At 35.1% G+C, this 21,488-nt stretch overlaps 3 protein-coding genes across 3 annotated transcripts; 2 read left to right on the forward strand and 1 right to left on the reverse strand.

The window, feature by feature from the left end:
* Positions 1-453: 453 nt before the first annotated feature.
* LOC125236135 lies at positions 454-7,067 on the reverse strand. The gene is made up of 5 exons (XM_048142835.1): positions 6,789-7,067; positions 6,600-6,701; positions 6,195-6,320; positions 5,931-6,085; positions 454-878 (listed from the first exon to the last, which is right to left on the reverse strand). Coding segments are annotated over exons 1-5 (810 nt in total). The 5' UTR covers positions 6,791-7,067.
* A 7,045-nt stretch (positions 7,068-14,112) lies between these two features.
* LOC125236123 (protein ANTAGONIST OF LIKE HETEROCHROMATIN PROTEIN 1-like) lies at positions 14,113-18,132 on the forward strand. Its single transcript, XM_048142821.1, has 2 exons — positions 14,113-15,648; positions 16,532-18,132. Exons 1-2 carry the CDS (start codon positions 15,205-15,207, stop codon positions 17,345-17,347), a joined length of 1,260 nt encoding a protein of 419 aa, XP_047998778.1. The 5' UTR covers positions 14,113-15,204; the 3' UTR covers positions 17,348-18,132.
* Positions 18,133-18,218: 86 nt separating this feature from the next.
* Positions 18,219-20,676, forward strand: LOC125235944 (protein ANTAGONIST OF LIKE HETEROCHROMATIN PROTEIN 1-like). The gene is made up of 2 exons (XM_048142594.1): positions 18,219-18,801; positions 19,706-20,676. Exons 1-2 carry the CDS (start codon positions 18,343-18,345, stop codon positions 20,516-20,518), a joined length of 1,272 nt encoding a protein of 423 aa, XP_047998551.1. The 5' UTR covers positions 18,219-18,342; the 3' UTR covers positions 20,519-20,676.
* The last annotated feature ends 812 nt before the right edge of the window (positions 20,677-21,488 follow it).

The raw sequence follows: 21,488 nt of genomic DNA on the forward strand, positions 1-21,488 counted from the left end.
AAGTTCAATGGATTAAAGATTTATATCCAAAATGCACTATTTTAGATTTGGGTGAAAAAGATGTGCCTAATTTAAAAGAACTGTATAAAAAATATTGTACTAATGAATGTATTTTTAACTGTGTGTATCATAAAAAATCTTGTGCATTAAAAAATGTTTTATGTATAAAAAAATGGTATTTAGACAATCGACAAATCTAATTTTAATTTGTATTCAAAATGTGTTTCTTAAAATAAATGTTTGTTATTAATTATATTAGTTTTTTTTATACCATTCTATATAACTACTGATAACTACCTAATAAGTTTTTTATAGTAAATGTTATATTTTTAATTTTTAGCTTAGATTTTACATAATTTGCATAAGAAAAACTTATTAGTTAGTATGGATATAAATAAAACGACAACTTACTCACATAATATTTATTACTTATATTATATTTAAAATACAACTTTAATAACTAGTACTGTATCCACAAATTTTTTTTGAAATTTTATTTATTAAAGCCTCTGTGCTGTCAATAATTTCATCAAAATTATCGCCTGCAACATACTGCGCGCTCAGTAATACATTTTCGTTCTGTTCATCGTTTTGATCCCTTACATCCTCTGTTATGTTGATTATTTGAATTTTGATCAGTTTATTGCCTTTGATCTCATGATTATTTATCACAAAAGATGGTGGGTGTCCTTGAGTCCTTTTCACTACTTTATTATGAATGTTAACTTTATTACGTTTCTTGGCTTTAGGGTTTTCGATGTTCTTTTTAATTTTTTTATATAAGTCGCTATCGTCAAATTCTTGTGGTAGCTCAAACTCTTGTGCATATTGCGAAAATGGAATTGGGATGTCTTCGCTGTCTGCCATTTTTTGAAAACCTAAGACAAAACGAAAAATTATATAATATTGATAAATCAGATTACACAACGAACAAAAATGTATATAACCACAAATAAATTAATTTTAATGTTTATTTGATTTGTAAAATATAATATATAATTTTAATATATATATATATATATATATATATATATATATATATATATAATTTTAATAAGTAGTTAGTTAAAAAACAACTTACCAGGTCTATGTCTGCGAGTGGATAATAAAGACGCGTTGATGCTATTCGAATGTAACCAATTAAAAATTACTTTGCGCTTATAAAGGTTAGCTATTGTTTGTTCAGCAAAATATAAATGCGCAATCCTGTTATATGATAGCTTTAACTTTACACGTGTGTATGTCTTTACCTAAACAAGTCACAACTTGTTTTATGAACACGTTTATGAATAAACTATCTATAGAAATGTTTAAGGTAAATTAAAATGAAAACAAAAAAAATAATAAGATAATATATTTATTTATCATAAGACATCACTGAATAATATTGCTAATAAAAACACAATAAGTATAATAAGTAGAAGAAAGATTTATTTTTAGGACATATAATTGAATTAGTTATTATCTTCAACTTATATTTATAGTTTTTAATAGATTTATAAAATTAATATCAAAATGTTGTTTCAATTATATGTGCTATTCAATTTACTAATGACCTCTGACTGCATATAGCAATTTATTTTATACAAAACATGACAATTAATTACAAATTAAACATTAAGTATTGAGGTATGCCCCCAAGCTTTCGTCACTATTTGGTTGTCAGATATCATACGCTTATCATCATTAGCTGAAAGGGCGACTTTAAGTATTTACACTTTGGGTAAATATATTGTGCTTAATCGACTTAAATAATATGTTTCTTCTTTTTATTTCATCTCCTTGAAATAATGATTTCACGTAATGAGAAAACTCAAATTTGCATACTACAGGTTCTCTCACACCCTTAGCTTTTTTAATAATTTTATCAACTGTTTTGATAGAATACACTTTAGAACGAAGTCCAACATACTCTTTAATCATTTTTCCTTTCATTTCATCCTTAAAAAGTCCTGGCACTTTTTTATTTTGAACAGGTAATAAAAATTTATTATCAATATCGTAACAACTAGTATCGAAATATGTTAAAAAATGCATTCTTAAATCTTTAAAAAAGTCTTTTGTTTGTATATAATAAACAAAACTATCTGTATCCGTGTAACACATTTGTAGACGAGTATCATAAAAACGTTTAAATACTGAATAATGAAAATCATACATATGACTTTTAGATAACTCTAGTACAGCGAAACCAATGTAGATCGGTTTATCTAAAATTATTAGATCTGGTTTCAATTGAACTGCCACCAAATTTTCAGTAAAAACTGATACACTGTGAAAATTTGGCCTTGCAATTAATCTGTCAGCGGTGATTTTCTTTTTTGTTGTGTTATCATTGTCTGTCCACTGATTAACTAAGCGCACATCAACCCTTTTCTCAGTATTTTCTAAAGTTTTACCAAATATACTGTTATTCATCAATTTACAAAAATCTTGTTCAAAGACAGACGTTGCCTCTTGACGTAGCCTTGTATTCATATCAATATATTGTTTTAAGTAAGGGGACTGTTTGAACGTAATTACTCTATGTACTTTTTTTAATTTTAAACCATGTTTAAGACACGTTTTCAAATGTACATAATGAATCACATACAAATATTTGTCATATAGATTAGGTACCAGTTTATAATGCGTCCCACCTGGTGGAACACATTTTTCGGGACAAAATGGTAAATCATTATGTTTATCATGTAAATCATTGGGGTAAATAATATCAACTTCTAGAATGAAACCATAATCCGAGTCATCAGGGATTTGAGTGATATTTAAAGCACTTATTTCATTGGTTTCTAGAAACCTAAAGTCTGATAGGGGCATATACTGACACATGCTGTAACCATATAAATTATTACAGTCGATATAAATTAGGTATGAGTCTATCTGGGATGAGTCATAGTGAGGTAAGTATATGTTATTAGCCTTTGCATATCGTAGAGAGGTCATACAGACTCCCCCTCTTATTCCAGATTGGATCATCTTAAGCATGTTAAAGTCATCTATAAGCTCTAATTCAATACCAGTTTTCAGAAGCATGGCATCAAATGATAAGCTAGGTGTAGTTAAATAAAAAGCAGGATCCAAGTCATAGTGTTGTTTGCAAGTAGCGCGAAACTTTTCAAAAATATCGGTTAGCAGAAGAACATCCGTTTGCAAATATAGGTCTGTATATTCACCTAAATTTTGAATTTTAAACTGTTGCCATACTTTTTGCGCATGATTATAATCTTTTACAGAAATGTTCTCATCAGTGAGCGAATTATGAAAACAGTCAATACTTGGCAGGTATTTTTCTTCAAAACATTGCCATTTATTCATATACTCATAGGGAAACACACCTTTTCGTGTAAGTAATTCAAACTCCTCATCATTACAAAAATATTTATGTAAATGAACAAAGTCAGATTTCTGCATAGTTGTAGTTAGTTTTTCTAAACTTGTATCTAAAAATTTGAAAGAATCTACAAAACGAAGCTGAAAATACTCATTCTCGATAGGGATAAATTTAGTAAAAGAAATATAGTTTTCTTTGGTTTTAGGTATAACTTTGACGTTTCCAGGTGCCTCCCCCAATTTTTTGATAAATAGATGGCAATCATAACCAGACAGATTGTGAAAAAAATAGGTACGAAACAAGGACGTTTATATTGTAAGTTACATATATTATGTGCCGCTCCCCGATATCTTCCTGTAATGTGACAGTGATCTCGAACCCGATCAGAAAATAGAAAATGGTTACAAATATGACAACGTTTAGCGTTCAAAAAGTTTTGCTCGTCATTCTCATTACATATTATTGGGGTATTTTTGTTCACAATTTTATAAATTTTAACAACATCTTTGTAGATTGCCTCAATAAATTTATCGACGCAATCAGTACCGCGATAAGAGAAATAACGATTATGACTCGGATCTGCGTTACAAACAATATGATACCCAAAGGCAGCTGGTATATGATGATGCAAAGTTGTAGTGTTAGGGGTAAGACTATCACTAGTATCAGTATCAGAGTCACTAGTTTCAGTTGGTTGTAGTAACGATTCAAAATCTGCATATATAACGAATGGAACATTCTGTTTACGATCGAAATGTTTAAATTTAATTACTGTCCCCTTTTCTGGTAAAACGGTAACTATTCCAGTACACAAGTGATTTGCGAGTTCTTCCTGCGTGAGAAAAAATAACAGACAGGTTTCGCAAAAGTATATCTTACTATTATGTTTTGTTACTTGTCTGCGCACAAGACGACTCAAGTCTTTAATTAGAACATAATGCGGTGGGTGACTACCATCGTCTATTAAAAGTAGGTTTATATTTTTTCTACATTTCTGATTACTAGATACTTTAGACTTGTAAAGGGAGCCCACAACAATTTTATTATTTTTCAAACCAAAAATCGTCAATGAAATCATAGGGTTATTTTTTTCGAATATTCTTATGTCATCAAATGTGACTGGAAAAGAAATTTGAGAAATATTCAAAACGTCTCGAAAATTAGGATAAGATGATACTCTTTCAGGGTGTTTTGTAGAAGGACGCAAAGCCGCTGTTACACACCATAAAAAACAGCATTGATCGTTGTTTTGTATATTTATACATGCTTTTTTGTTTTTTATGAACTTTGGCAGGTCAACATAGCGTGAACCTCGTAATGGTTGATACTTGTTAATGTTGATCTCTAAATGAGAGTTACTAACAAAAGCCCATCCACTATCACGGTCTTGAAATTCCTCAAATTTTTTCTTTAGACAGTTAACAACTTCGCAAAACAGTGACTCAAAATCATAACTTAAGTATAAAATTTTATTTTTAGTTCCAAATGATTTTATTGATTGACTATTATCTTTGAACATTAAAAACAATCCAAAGAGCTCGAAATTTACTTTTACGCACGTATGTTTCGTAAGTGAATTATCTAAAAGCCGTTTTATTTTGTTTCGAATAGAGTTCATAAACGCATCGACAGACGCCAGACTTTGGTCGTTGGTTGCTGATATACGATAAGTGGCAATGCGCATCCGAAATGCAGACTCTACTACTTCAACACCATCATTAAGTAATTTGTTAGAACATACAGTTGTTTTATGTGCAGTGCTTCGAAGATGACCTATCCATTTATTTTTGTCTACAGATGAACTACACGGTACACAGAAAGGCATAATGAATTATGTTAATGCAAAAGATGTAGCTAAACTCACTAGGCTATTTTGAAACCGTAATTTGTCAAACACTAATTTAATACATCTATTTACTATTAGCATACGTTGTATTACTTAATCAAAACAGTTGACTCGACTGACTTCTCATTAAGAATGCAATGAATTGTTAACACTATGCAAAGTATGGTAGTATAAGTCTATAAATATAAATCAAATAAAGTCGCAGTATTAAATTATCGCATTCGAAAATATTCTTTAAATTTAACAGAAAGTAACCTTTTATCTTACAAAAATTAATTTCTGTATTTATTCATTAAAACTTTTTCGCACATAAAATATTGAAAACCTATAATATTTAAGTATCTATTTTTGTACACAAACTATTTATATAAGCGTACGATATATTCTTAATGCAAAAACCATATTCGAGATTTAGTTATAGACGTAGGTATCTACCTTTGCTGTTAACTATAACTTGATTTTGTCAACAACTTTGAATAAAAAATAACAAAATTTTGTTTAAATAGAATTCTCTTACTGTGGGAGATTTGAAAATATTCAACTATTTTTTTTTATAATTATTATAATAAACAGGTTCACATTCTCCAAAAATATTAAAGGCTTGACCTAAGAACGTTTGTATTTGATTCCACTCGGAGGAATTCTCTTGACATTGCAATTTAACCGACGCTAATGCTTTTTTATAACGTTCTTCAGGCTCAGATTTTTGGTAATCATTAATGTTATACACTTTTAAATCAATGAAAAAATTACCGTCTGTTATCGTAGTGCGTCGACTAGAACCTGTCGATACGCGGCTGGTAAACGATGATGTTGTCTTGACGGTTTTCGAACTGCCCTCGCTGGTGATCTTCTCTTCTTCTCTTATGATTTTGAAGATATCGGTTTCAGGCGATTTTTTGGAAGAACTGAAAAAATAAAACAGAATTACAATATTTCAAGCAAATACATTATGTTATAGTTGCACAATCACAATAAAGTAATTTAATTTTAAAAACAACTAAAAATAAGTAGTACCTAGAGCCAACATTCTTATTTTCACTGGTTGACGTTCGTGCTTTTTTGGTTGTTTTTTTCTTTTGCGCGCAAGGTGTTGGTGAGGATGAATGTAGTACCCGTCGATTTTCTGTTTCAACTTCGGACCTTAAATAAGAAAAACAATATTAAATATATGTCAATTAATAATAATTATGTTGACACAAAACTAAACCAAGTTCATAGTTATGACTGACAACGTTATAAATAGATGAGAATAAGATAACTGAGAAATAAATTAACGTGATAAACACACAGATATGCCTTACCAGGATTAAATCCTGTAACCTCAAGCTTAGAAAACAGAGTCACTAACGACTAGACTAGCAGGAACTGTTAAATATAACTCTAAGGATTATTTTAATTAATATAAAATAAATGAATTACCTTGAAGCTGAGGATGATTTCCTTTTCTTGATATTCTTTGTAGCAATCTTCTTCGGTTCAGGTGAGGGCGTGCGCGTGTATACTGAACATTCGGAGTCAGACCTTCAAAAAAGAATAAAAATATACCAACAATACTTAAATCAAAGTTTTAAAGAGATTCGATATATAGGGTTATAAATACTTACTAACATTTTAAATGAAGTTGAAAGTTGCAGATTCCTCACTTAACAAAAATAACGAGCAGCTTCACGTCGCAATACAGAATAGTAAAGAAATTGTTGCATAAAAACGCATTATTTTATAGTGAAATATTTGATGAGTTGATATTAAATCGAAACATAAATATATGACTAAAGAACCAAGTTCTGACATTCAACTTTAGATCTAAATATTATAAATTTAAATAAATATTATCGTTTTTATAAATTGAAGCACATAATTTATATTCAAAGTATATTACCACTTGTATTTCACAAAGCGTCGACAAAGTATCGAATTAACAAATAATACCGCAAGTCTTGCAACACGTGTAAATATGACCGCTACCACGAGTACTTACCGATTAAGTTCAAAATGTTTTTTTATTTTTTATTTCAGTATATATATATATATATATGACAAATACCATCAACACTATCGTTTTTCGTTAGATCGGGTGCTACCTACGTAAGTATTAAACATTTTTGAAAGAAGAAAGAAAGTAAGAAAATAAAGACATTAATTGCAGCCAAATAAAATATACAATATGAGGCTTACATACTAAACAGTACAAAATCAGTTACATTGGGTTTGGTTTGTGGTTGCAAAAGGACACCACTCGACATATGCTCTGACACTGATGGTGGCACAGCGCTGGTCTTCCGTGGAGCCTTGGGTCGGGCGATAGTGCAATACAATAATTATTATACAATTAAAGGCACAGAGTAATTAAGAAAGTCAGTGACACACTATACAAGAACAAGACTACTTATAATATTTTTGAACATTTATGGAAAACAACTTAAAAACAAACCTTCTTCAATGCATATAATATGTATTAACATATTATATGCATTAATTATTTACACTAAATTATTATAAAATCATTAAAGAACAACAATGTTTCATACAATAAAACACAACTCACCTTTTTAGAATGTTGGTTAAATAATATCATGGTATAGGACAATAAACACAGCGTCATCATTTTCAGTAAGTAACATGCAATTCTCATATCAGCGGCATTGTGATTGAAATAAAATACCTCGACACATTGTGATTAACACAACAGAAGCGTCATTTCGAATAAGTTGTTGATATGCAGAAAAAAATTATTACTATTATATGACGGCTTAAAGCCGCGGCTAGACTTGCTAGGATATACAGGTTCCTCAATATCAGACATATCGGCGCTTGTAAGCAAAACAACGTAATACTTTGAATATGCGATATATTGATCACAACAAACAATACATAATCACTTTCAATAAATCAACAATGATATTAACTATTCAATTTTAAACAAATCACAAGAGGCACAACGATCCGTCGGAGGTTCGCAACCGAATGCCGATGCTGGTGCAGCCGCAGTGAACCGGCCGTACCGCCTTCTCACTACCTGCGACCGCATCGCCCCGAAGTTCCGTTAGGTGGCGTCATCTGGTCTGACGCGCACCTGGGCCTCCGTTTAGTCAATTGACCATCTTATTTTAATTTGCCGACACGGCCTTCCTGACTTTCTCACGTCCTCGGGCGCTTAATCTGTAATCAATGACTATACAATATACTGCCATAACAAACAATTAATGTTAACCATCCTCCATAACATCACTTTGACAGCCGATTCGAATCATCACTCCAACATTCAACTCTGCACTTGTTACAGCTCTGCGCCTCTATCTGGGGGCCGACACTCATATAGAGTGAGGCAAGCCAGTAGATTACAGCCAGTCAACAAATATGCAGCAAACCATCACACAAAATAATGAAGCCTCACATTCGGCTAGTCCCAGGGACTACCGGAATGTCATCCATCTCATTATGTACCTCAACATCTACCACTATAGGACCACTCTCATTAGTGTCGCTTTCATTTGCCGACACGGTCTCATCTTCTGCATAACTTTCATCACACACTGTGTACCTACAATATTATAGGTACCCACATATCTATACATAACACCCCAACACTTATTCTAATATTACTGTAGCGGAGTTTTTACTCTAGAAGGGATGTAACATCAATCTGGCTACATGGATCTATACATATAAGACAGTACAACATAGCCATTGCACCGACCATGAATCAACACTCGATGGTCGTACAATTCCATCTCAAATCTAACTCGATCTCATCTCTTGTTATGAATGCAACCTCTAAACTCTCTCAGGGAAAATTAGAAGGGCCCCAAGTCCCGTGGCTCTTATCGGTGGATGCACGGCACAACTGAATCTCCAAAGGAGAACTCATCGTGCATCCCGCAACTCAGCACTCTTATCTCATGCTCAAGAACTTGCGATGAGTACTGAGGTGGGAACCATGTGGTCCCCGACGAGCCTCCACAACAACCCCTACAGCTCATCCATCAGCCTCCATAAAGTAACCTCCATTAACTCAAACCGATAACATACCAGCCACCTCACATGTTGTATTCAAACTCGAGCTACACACAGAATATCACTCAACTCAACAACTCAGCTCTATCTCAAGGTAGCCGTTAACTCATGGTCACTGCAATATCCATGAGTATATCAAATATAGCAATGTCTCACTTACCAAGAGCGTCATACACGTGCCACACGGCGAATTACGTTCCAGTACTCAGAGTACCTCTCTCCACGTGTCTCAACTCGTTTCCGCCCTTTTTTCTTCCCGCACGTGTTACCAGTGAAGAATACGCTAAGAGTGACGGTTTGGATAGTACCTATACCACAATAACAGACTTCGCGATCTCCGCGACAATTACATAGTAAGATTAAACATTTTAAGAAATGCGATTACATTACACTAAGTCTGGATATAAAGAACCAGAATCAAACGTAAAATGACAGCTATTACCTGCTACATTAAGCTCACCACTCACCAGTTAGTTACCGCTTGCTTGGCACATAAGTTGACTTCCTTGATTGGTACATTATCTTTCTTTCCTTTGGTGGTTTGGCAGGTAGAAGACAGGTGTCCGGGTTTACCGCAGGTAAAACAGGTGACTGGTCGCTTTTCTTCTGTTCGAGAGGAGGGCTGCTTCGAAGTCTCTGAACTCGAAGGTCGATTCAATTGACAGTTCATTATCTTGTGGCCAACTTCGCCGCATCGATGACATGTGCCGCTAAAAGTGCGGGAATCAAAATACCGCGGTCGTTTAGAATCAGTGTGTTGCTCTAAATCTTCATGTTTCCTCTTTAGAGATACGCCTCGCAAAACTCGACATAATTGAGATTTTGTAGTTATAATGTGAGCATTTAGTTCGCGTCGAATATTCGGATCGATATTTGATAGAACCGATATGGAAAAGCCAGTAATCACATTCTCAGGTAAATCAATATTCGGAATCTTCTCAATTAATTGCCAGAGTCGTATAGCAGCATCAGCAGCAGTTTCCTTGTTATTTATTTGGAATTTAATAATACTGTCAAAGTAGTCCTGCATAAGCATTGGCTTAGCAAATTTGGATAATAACAATTCCTTTATACTGTCCCAATTGATGCAGTCAGTTTTAATTTTTGTTAAGCATGTAGCTGCACGACCACGCAATGCATGTGTTAAAGCCAATAATAAATCGGTACCTTGAAGCTTCCTTTGTTTTATTATCACCTCATTTATGTTGCACCATCCTTCAATGTCAGCGTCAACATCGTCTGGGTCAAAACGAATGAGCTTGAGTGGTGGCCCAGGCGCTGAATTAGTTGCTTGATATTGTGCAGTACTTGCCGCTGCCATACTACGCAATATTCGCATAAAAACATCAGCGTCATTATTGTTTGCAGTCGCAGTTGATATGCCTTCTAAACTTTCACAGTTTTCCTGGTCGTTGGGTTCTTTTGTCACTTCTGATGACGGCTTAAAGCCGCGGCTAGACTTGCTAGGATATACAGGTTCCTCAATATCAGACATATCGGCGCTTGTAAGCAAAACAACGTAATACTTTGAATATGCGATATATTGATCACAACAAACAATACATAATCACTTTCAATAAATCAACAATGATATTAACTATTCAATTTTAAACAAATCACAAGAGGCACAACGATCCGTCGGAGGTTCGCAACCGAATGCCGATGCTGGTGCAGCCGCAGTGAACCGGCCGTACCGCCTTCTCACTACCTGCGACCGCATCGCCCCGAAGTTCCGTTAGGTGGCGTCATCTGGTCTGACGCGCACCTGGGCCTCCGTTTAGTCAATTGACCATCTTATTTTAATTTGCCGACATATATATATATATATATAAATGTAATTAACTTAAATTCAATACACTATTCTTTTCAATAGACTTATTTGTCAAAATAATTTGAATTTGCGATAGTGAAAAGCAAAAAGGTTCGCGTCTTTCCTGTAGATCATTTCAAAAATAAGGGTTTAAATCCTATCTTTTGTTTAATCAGTCTGTATTACCATTACTTTTCATTCATTAAGCTTATCAGTATTATGTTCATAAACTTAGATGCGTATATGACTTAGGTAGAAGCAGTAACCAATCTCTTATTTTATTCTTTAATCGGATTATTACGTATCAACATATCGGACTCGACTACCTGTTATCGCATGTTCCGTCACTTGTTTATTTATATATTATATCCAAAGTATGACAAAGACAAAGCATAGCAGGTTCGACTATTTACGTTTCATAAACAGTTTAGATTAGTATTAATACATACGTACTTTGTTAGTCTTACGATCATATGTATGTATGTAACTATAGACTTAAATAAAAATTATGCTTTATTTTCAGTGGATAACATTGTTTTTTGATTTAACCTTACTTTAAGTTTTGTTGGTTTTACATTATGAACTAAGTTTACATGAAGATAAAATTACATAAATGTATTTTGAACTTGAATACGATCGGACTATGGTTGAAATCGGTACTAGTAAAGGCAAATTACGTTAAATCTCGTAACACCAACGTCACATTTAACAACCAATCACATTGTCAGGTCTACATCGTACACTGGTCAAAAAGAGAAATAAAAAAACAAAGTGTGATGTAAAGCTGCATTTTTGGTATGTTATTTGGGGTCCTTGGGGGAATGTAGGACTATATTTTGCAAGCAAAAAAATGGTGTGCTAACTTCGTAATTTAAAAAAAAAAGTAAAAAATCTGACTTTTTTTGGTTTTTGCCGTTTTATTAAAAAAAACTATGCATTTTTGGTCAAAAGTTGCTTTGTAATGTTGAAAGCGCATTAAATTACAAACAGTTTGACATCTTTTTTATCAATGTCCGTCAAATATTTTTTGAGATATGAAGCGTCAAAAAAAGAGCATTTTTCCCCTTTCTATGAAAATATTCGTTTTGCTAATATTTTGAGACAGATATCAGCAAAACAACTCAGGCTATTACATAAATTGTAAAATAAAAATGTTGAAATTTTCACTAGCTTTCATTTAAGATCAAAAGGGTGCCAGTTATTTAAAAAAAAATAGGATTATATCATAAGTCTAGTATAACTGGATCAGAAATAATCGGTGGATGGTAATGGCCAAATGGGATATATAGTTTACATATATTCACAGGAGGTGTAGCGGAGAACGAATTATTATTATTTGGGGGCTGTTCAAGTATTACTCAGACACATACTTATTTGCGTATATCAAATCAACATTTATTTAGTAAGTTTATGGTCAGAAAGACCTCAGGATCGCCGCTTGGCGGAAAAAAAATATTTACGAGTAGAAAACCCTCATTAATGGAATCAGATTGTTCCGAAATTGTTCTTGTACGGACTGGTTTTTAAAGCATATCACTGAGGGTCAATAACATCGATGCAATCTCACGAGCGTTGTCGTGGACGTGCCCGAATCATAGTATTCTCCGTTTAACGAAATATCAGTACATAGTTTGTGTTGTATTGCACGCGCAGGTCTCTCACCGCCGCGCAGGTGTAGTCGGACCATAACTCGACAGTATACACGCTTGTACAAAAACTGAGGAACAGCTGTCTTTTTACGCTGTCACTACATTTGGCGAATCTTCTAGACAACATGTTTGCCTTACTGCGGTGGCTCGCCTCTGCCTTTCTATGTCCTCCTGGTCTTTTAAACTGGACAACAAGATGTGGCCAAGATATTTGACTTCGTGTACTCTCCGCAATTGAACTCCATCAAGCAAAAGAGGTGGTACATGTGTGGGCATATGTGCTGCCTCCATGAGCATAAATTCAGACTTGTCCGGATTGTATCTCATGTTATGCTAGCTGGCGTATCTCTCGCATTCTGCAAGTAACTTACGCATAGCTCCCACAGATGGTGCTAGTAGGACCATATCGTCTGCATATGCGATGTGATTTATCATTTGCCCATTGATGGAGCAGCCAACCTCAGTACTGGTCAAAGCCTGCGACAGCCCATCCATGTACACGCTGAAGAGAGCCGGAGACATACTGCCTCCTTGTCTCACGCCACAGTTTAGCCCACTGGCTGTGGACAGAGTTGACTTCCATCTTACTACGTTCTGATGCTGGGAATACCACTTCTCCAGTATCTTAATAATTGGCGTGGGCGCTTTCCGTTCCCGTAGTTTATTCCACAGCAATTGGTGGTCAAATACAACTCAAGTGGACTTTATATCACTACAGGAGTTGTGCCATCAAGATGCAGAACCAGGACCCTCAAAAAGGAAAAAGTAAAATGTAACTAATTCTGTTTTATTTTTCTAATTTACTAAACTTCAAAATTTTACTGTATTTTATTTCTTCATTAGTAATAGTCAAATCGATGCAAAGTTAGCTTAGACAATTTTTTCAGATAAACGGATATCAAAGAAAGTAAGATCGAATAGATAGCACTTTCAACCTAAAACTATTAGCGTAGATTTTTTTTTTGTTTACCAAAGTAACTATTCGTCTTACTGACCTTTATTTGCACTAAAACTAAAGCAAAATAAATTTTATACAATGTTATATTGCAATATATATCATATCATGAAGTATTTTGCAGATATTTGTCTAAAAATATTGGCAAAACGCTACATTTTATAAATGCGTCAAAAATTAACCTTTTTTGACGCTTCATATCTCGAAAACTATTTGACGGACATTGATAAAAAAGAGGTCAAACTGTTTGAAATTTAATGCGCTTTCAACATTACACAGCAACTTTTGACCAAAAACGCATAGTTTTTTAATAAAAAAATAAAAACCAAAAAAAGTCCGATTTTTTTACTTTTTTTTTTAAATTACGAAGTTAGCACACTTTTTTTTTGCTTGCAACATATAGTCTTACATTCCCCCAAGGACTCCAAATAACATACCAAAAATCCAGCTTTACATCACACTTTGTTTTTTTAGCCGATTTTCATGTAAGATTTGACCGGTGTATCGCGCTATTGAAGTTTTTTGTATTCGTTTGTATATATACAATTTACAATGAAAGGCATGTCGGAGTGACTGTGGCTATACCGACCGATAGTCTCAGGTACTCTTACCTCTTCGATGTTGCGAGGCATGGCCAACCTTGTGACATTGACTTGGTAACGCGGTGGCGTGTGCAACATACTTGGTTCTAATAACCCTACCTTGGGCAGGGTATGTATGCATGACACACTACAACGTGATGACGGTTAAACACATACGTGATGACGTATACAGCGATAAATTCCTGTCTCATGGTAGGTGCTGTATTACACGGGTGATCCATGTTGCTAGACGGTCGTAGTAACGTTGGAGATCCCATCCATACTCTAACATTACAGTCTCTGGCCAAGTCTGTGTTGTGAGAGTGTGAAAAACACCGTAATAAACCTAGCCCGGCAAACCTCTACCCGATGCAAATCTGGGCTATGATGGTGCGTTACGAGATCTGGTTCTCAAATAGAACAAGATCTGGTGGGTGCAATGCTAGCAGTACCCGTTGTGTTAAGCCTTTTGCATTTTTTTTATCGTAACATAAAATCAACCCTCACTTAACATAATATTTTGGATTTAGCTGAATACAAAGTTAACGGCTACGTATCGAGAAAATCCAAATGCATCTCGGTGTTCTACCCCAATGATACGACTACGTATAGGGAAACGGGTTCTACCCCACTGATACGAGCTATATATTGGGGGTTTCTGGACCACGACTGCGACAGCGAGCGAAGCGAAGCTGGAGCATTAGGAGTGGGCTAGAACTCCCAATATATAGCTACTTACATGTATTTAGAAAAACATCTGTTTAAATATGCTACAATAATCATGAATCAGTATATTACTACTTATGACATATCACGTACCACCTTGATACGCATACTTAGCAATTAAACATCGTCACAGTATCTACGCGACCTGCCGTACATTAAAGTTGGCCATACACGCTACGGTCTACCGTAGAGGTCATCTATGCAGGTATGCCTGCGCAGGTCAACCGAACATTGGTAGCGTGTATGGGGACGTTCCGGTGTAACGGAGCGGTCTTCAGTTCTTTTTGCGATGGCATCGAATGAGGACGATGACGCGCTGGCATTGCTAGGCCTTGCTTTAATTTTGAAGATAAAAGAAACAAAAACAGTGAAAAGGAAGCGAAAAAAGTGGTGTAAGCATTGGTTATTGAAAAGGAAAACATATAGTCATGTTAATTTATTGAATGAATTAAAATTTGAACCAGAAGATTTTAAAAACTATCTCCGAATGGACGATAAAACATACCTTAAATTACTTGAAATGGTTACTCCTATGATAAAAAAAGAAGACACAGTTATGAGAAATAGTATTTCTGCGCACGAAAGATTATCAGTTACATTGAGATTTCTCGCAACTGGCAGAAGTTATGAGGACCTAAAATTTTCAGCAATTATTTCGCCTCAGGCGCTTGGAAAAATTATTCCTGAAACATGTGAGGCCTTGTACAAAGTTCTTAGAAGAAATTATTTGAAGGTAAGTAATTAAAACACTGTTATATTACAGACAATTTTTATTGAAAAAAATACCAATTATTCATTATCAACATTGAAATTATTAAGGAATGCCGCTGCCGAATCTGGAATCGATAAAACTACCTCTGTTTCACCGGGCTGATTTCCCAGAATTGTATGAGTTCGCATTTCTGTAGAGTAGTGATTGCCTTGGGAATTGTTGAGTAGATGGCTAGTTTGAAATGATTGAGAAAGATGCTCTGGATTTTGACTGGTGGGAAATGGAGGGCAGGGTGGGCTAGGACTTCCGGAAGAAACAAAACTTACAGGGGTATATGCCCTATTGGAAGTAGGAGAGGATTGATATACATGTTGTCGATATTGCTGAGCAGGAACATAGCTTCGTTGATTTTGTTTCAAAATATCTCTCATGTTAATATAGGCGTGCTCGGGAGTGAGGTGTCCTATTTCTGCTTCAAAAAGTAAATCATTAATAAGTTTTTCTGCGACTATTATTTGTTTCGCATCTAAAGCCCTCAATTTCATCGCCACATTTTTGCCAATAACATCGCACCTATCTTCTGTTACAATTGGGCGAGGGCGCTTAAAGTGATCTCGAACCGATTCCAATACTTCACTTGCTATGCTTTCATCTTTTCTTTTTGTTTTACAAGGTTTTGGTGGGCGAGATGAATTATTATTTGACGATGTCGATTGGGCCTCGTTGTTGTCGGTAGATACGCTGTTGGATGAATATTCTTCATCGGCATTTGAAGAATGTTCAGTGTTGTCTCTCTGAAAACAAATAATTTTGATACATGATTGTGTCCCGCCGCTATAGATATTTCACATCAAAAATAGCTACTTATTGTCTAAATGATAAATCTGTTATTTTTATTTTACAGTTTCCTTCATCTGAAGAAGAGTGGAAAGAAATTGCAAAGATGTATGAAGAACGATGGAACTTTCCTCATTGTCTTGGTGCAATAGATGGAAAGCACATAGCGATTGTTCCACCGGCTAATAGTGGATCGTATTTTTATAATTATAAAGGGCAACATAGTGTGGTTCTTATGGCAATTGTTAATGCAAAATACCAATTTGTGTACATAGATATTGGCATGAATGGTAGAATATCCGATGGAGGGGTTCTACAAAACACAATTTTTTTTGAAAAATTAGAAAATAATGATTTACATATTCCAAGCAGTGAATTGTTAACAGGAAGTAACCGAAATTTACCATATGTATTTGTGGCAGATGACGCTTTCCCATTACGCCCCGATATGATAAAACCGTTTCGGCAGGCAGATTTAACATCGCGAGAAAGAAAAATCCTGAATTACAGATTGTCTCGCGCGAGGCGCACTGTTGAAAATGCTTTCGGGATAATGGCATCACGATTTCGGATATTTTATACTCATATAAATTTAGAACCCGAAAATATCGATAAAGTAGTGAAAGCATCTTGTGTATTACATAACTTTTTAATTGAACACTCAAAAAAGTCTTATGCACCTCAAAAATGTTTTTATCGAGAAAACTCTGAAAACGGGACTATAATTTCTGAAGGATACAATACACAAAATAGTACCATGGAAAACTTGGAAAGAAGAAACCCAGGAAATACTTTGAACAACGCGAAGATAGTCCGAAACAATTTTATGAATTATTTCAATCAGGAGGGAAGGGTACCATGGCAAAATGATCATGTTAATTAATAAATAAATCGGATCGTTAAAAATGTAAAAAATCGTTAAAAAACGGATACGGATCTTTATTTTCGATGATACGGATATCCGGAACATCACTAATTGTTATATTATAAGCTTTGGTGAAATTTAGAATGACGGTAAATACAAAATAATTAAATGTGTTCTACGAGTATGTATTCAACTTAATAAAAATGTATATTACGAAGTATGAAATATTTTACTTACCTCACAACTATTTTCGTCATCACTATCTAAGTTAGATGAAGATTCCCTTGGAGTGCATTGATCATGAATGAAATTGAACAAATCGTAGTACCACAGTTTTATACAGTACACATCATCAGCAGATGCCCCAGACTTTAAAGATTGATCATATTTCTTCTTTTCCTTCCTAACATTGCTTCTTAAATTATTGATTTTTTCACAACTACTTCTTTGTTCGCATCTGGCTCAATTTCTCTCAATTTTTCTATGAGTAATTTATAAGCAGCTTCTTTTTTGTCTCGATTATGGTAATCTTTGTTTTTAATTTGCCAAAGACATGGATGACTTCTATAAATTTCGATAAAATCTTCAAGGATTTTTTTGGTTGAATTTGGTGGCGCCATTTTCGATGCGAGCGACGAGACAACCGTCCGAAAGAAACACTAAACAACTGACGCGACCTGCGCAGGCGACCGGAGTACACGCACACACGCACAGGTTACACCGTACGGTGTCACTCGAAAGAATTGATTTTCGATCTTGCGCCGGTCGCCTGCGCAGGCTCAAAAAACTGTACAGGTCTATTCCCACACACACTCCGGTATACCTGCGCAGGCATACCTGCACAGGTATACCTTTCCGGTGGACCATAGCGTGTATGGCCAGCTTAAGCTGGCCATACACGCTAGGGTAGGCCTGCGCAGTTTTGACTGTACAGTTCAACTGCACAGGTAAACCCCATCTGGGTGGAGCACACACACGCAGCGGTAAACCTGTACAAACTCTCAGTTGTAACCATGTCACCGTCGTCGTTTGTGCTTGATGCTGAGGCAGCACTGTTAGGGTTATTGTTTATTGTATTAAAGTGGAAGAAAGCCAAAGCAAGCAAGCAACGAAAGCGCCGTACAGTGTGGTGTAAGCAATGGCTGCAAAAAAGAGATCAGCTCAGCCATGTCAATTTACTGAATGAGCTCAAAATATATCCGGAAGATTACCGAAATTATCTTAGAATGGATGAAAAGACGTATTTAAAGCTTTTAAAAACAGTTTCGCCCTACATTGAAAAGCAAGACACTATCATGAGAAACGCTATATCGCCTCACGAACGACTAACAGTTACATTGCGATTTCTGGCTACTGGAAGATCATACGAATGTCTTAAATTTTCTGCAATTATATCACCTCAAGCTCTTGGCAAAATTATACCAGAAACCTGTGAAGCCATTTATCTAGCTTTACAAAAGGAATATCTGCAGGTATGTAAAAATAAAACAACAATATATGTAAATTAAGTAATTTAATCAATTATTTAACCAAAAATAGAACTACTTATTTTGATCCAAATTGAACTATTTATGAGATCTTTTTTATTTAGGAACAATTTAAAATCTACAGACAAAATACACATGTGTAACTACTCTACATTAAAATTTGAGAAAAAGGATGATATTGCAGTTGATGAATTCTCTGGCATTGACAATTGTACTGTTTGCGAAGGAGCAGTGAAATTCGGGAAGTAGGATGATGATGATGATGAATTATCTGCAGGCAACTGTACAAGTTTCTGAGAAGTGGAACCTGCGGGTGATGATGAAGGCAACTGCACGAACACGGTATTTTGGGATGATTCCCCTTGAAATTGACTAAATTGTTGCATCATGGACGGATTAGGACTAGGTGTACTAGTCGGGCTTTGAGTTGGTGAAGGAATATATGTTGGACTCCGAGTTGGTTGAATCGTGTATTGAGGTGCGTTTCTACTGCGATAACTGTCAGTGCCCAGAATTCCCATTTCTGCCTCGAATAGAGCATCATTTATGATCTTTTCTGCTATCAGACGCTGACGTTTTTCTAGTGTTCTTAGCTTCATAGCTACAGTTTTCCCAAATAAGTCATAGCGGTCATCTTGTGTGGAAGAGGGCAAAGGACGCTTAAAATGATCTCTTACTGACACTAATACCTCATTAGTTAAGTTATCTTGGTCGTTGGTCTTTGTACCAGGCCTTGATGCTCGTGTTCGATCTTTTGTCTTAGCCGAATCATTTTGATGCTCAACCCTTTCCACAGGAACGTCTAAATTATTTCCTGTATCATTTTCTTCATTATTATTAGCAGTGTTTGTATTTGCATTTACCTGTAACAAAAATATTTTTTTTACAGTTCCCTGACTCAGCTGAAAAATGGAAAGATATAGCGGAATTATTTGAAGAGAGATGGAATTTTCCTCATTGCTTAGGTGCAATTGATGGCAAGCATATTAACATTGTGCCACCCGCAGACAACGGATCGTACTATTATAATTACAAAAAACAACACAGCATGGTGCTTATGGCAATAGTAGATGCTAAATACAGGTTTATATACGCAGATTTTGGTACTAATGGTAGAATATCTGATGGAGGTGTCTTACAGAATACTAAGTTTTTTGAAAAGTTGCAAAATAAAACATTAAAACTTCCAAATAGTGAAATTCTGAGGAATAGTTCAAGATGCCTACCATACGTTTTTGTTGCTGATGATGCATTCCCATTAAGAAATGATATGTTAAAGCCATATCGACAAGCAGATCTGAATTCCCACCAAAAAAAAATATTCAACTACAGGCTGTCTCGCGCCAGACGGATAGTTGAAAACGCTTTCGGTATTCTGGCTTCACGATTTAGAATATACCACTCTGCAATAAATGTTCAACCCGACAACATAGAAAAAATCGTTATGGCTACATGTGTCTTGCATAACTTTTTGTTAGAACACATACCGAGTAATTATTCGCCCCGGAAATGCTTTTATCAAGAAAATACTGACAATGGCACTATTATCAGCAACGGATATAACACAACTAGTAGTCATATGGAAAATTTTCAAAGACGAAACCAAGGAAATGTTTTAAGTGACGCAAAAAGAGTACGGCTGGAATTCGAAACTTATTTCACTATGGAAGGCAGAGTACCGTGGCAAGATAATTTTGTTTAGACCTAAGAACTGGCTGGTTATCGCGAACGTCGAAAATTAAGTTTCTGGTTATTTTCATCTCTTTCATTTAAATACGCGAGTTTCTCACAATTGTTAATACAAAATAGATGTTATTGGTAGCCTTACTGGAATATCTACTTATAAAACAATAAAAAACAATAAGCATAAGGAACATGTTTAGGGATTGCAATCCAGCAGTGTTTTCAATCCAGCTGGATTTTTGCTGGATCGGCGCCAATCCAGCTGGATCCAGCGCGGATCCAGCAGGTAGAAAAAACACCAAAAAAAAAATACATTTTGCTCTACTATAGGGCTGTTATTACTAAAATTATTTGAAATAGTGAAGGGAAGGATGAAAACGCGCAATTTTGTAATCAAAAAAAAAACTTAAAACGGTTCTCTTATTTATCTCCGAAAATTTTACAGCTAAACTAATTTAGCCTTCTGAACTTTATAATACAATGGGTATAAGTTTGAAGCACCCTCTCTGATGGCTGTCTCTCGTAAAGTTATGTATTGCCATTTAGATAACTTCAAAAAAATCAGGAGACCTAATGCCTTCTCTGCTGTAAGTGACGCGGTAGAATCAGGCTTCTTGATTATTGCTGTGAATTTTTGGTCTGCTTCTGGGTTCTTTAACATATTGGGTTGGCACAAAAGTAATGAGACACTTGGTTTACGTTTTATATTTTTTATTATTATTACAATACAAAAAGCTTAGTCGATGATGTAATCACCATTAGCATCTATGACTTCTTGCCAACGATCCGGTAAAGTTTGGATGCCTTTCGCCCAGAACTCTGATGGCTCTGCCTCGAAAAAGTTGTTCAACTCCACCTGTACATCATGGAAATCATTGAATTATTTACCCCGCAAATATCGTTTCAGGGCTCTAAACAAATGAAAGTCTGATGGTGCGAGGTCTGGAGAATAAGGTGGGTGGGGTATCGTCTCCCAGCCCAAGTTCTGC

The sequence above is a fragment of the Leguminivora glycinivorella genome, chromosome 18 (genome assembly GCF_023078275.1).
Source record: "Leguminivora glycinivorella isolate SPB_JAAS2020 chromosome 18, LegGlyc_1.1, whole genome shotgun sequence".
In the NCBI taxonomy this organism is placed as follows: domain Eukaryota; kingdom Metazoa; phylum Arthropoda; class Insecta; order Lepidoptera; family Tortricidae; genus Leguminivora; species Leguminivora glycinivorella.

Excerpts from the sequence above, each read along its gene's own strand:
- LOC125236135 (XM_048142835.1), bottom strand. Across the intron at positions 6,086-6,194 it reads AATAAGAATGTTGGCTCTAG|TTCTTCCAAAAAATCGCCTG; the intron begins GTACTACTTATT and ends TTATTTTTTCAG. Across the intron at positions 879-5,930 it reads ACGCACTACGATAACAGACG|GTTTTCAAAAAATGGCAGAC; the intron begins GTAATTTTTTCA and ends GTTTTGTCTTAG.
- LOC125236123 (XM_048142821.1), top strand. The coding sequence starts at position 15,205 with ATGGCATCGAATGAGGACGATGACGCGCTGGCATTGCTAGGCCTTGCT. Across the intron at positions 15,649-16,531 it reads TTAGAAGAAATTATTTGAAG|TTTCCTTCATCTGAAGAAGA; the intron begins GTAAGTAATTAA and ends TTTATTTTACAG.
- LOC125235944 (XM_048142594.1), top strand. The coding sequence starts at position 18,343 with ATGTCACCGTCGTCGTTTGTGCTTGATGCTGAGGCAGCACTGTTAGGG. Across the intron at positions 18,802-19,705 it reads TACAAAAGGAATATCTGCAG|TTCCCTGACTCAGCTGAAAA; the intron begins GTATGTAAAAAT and ends TTTTTTTTACAG.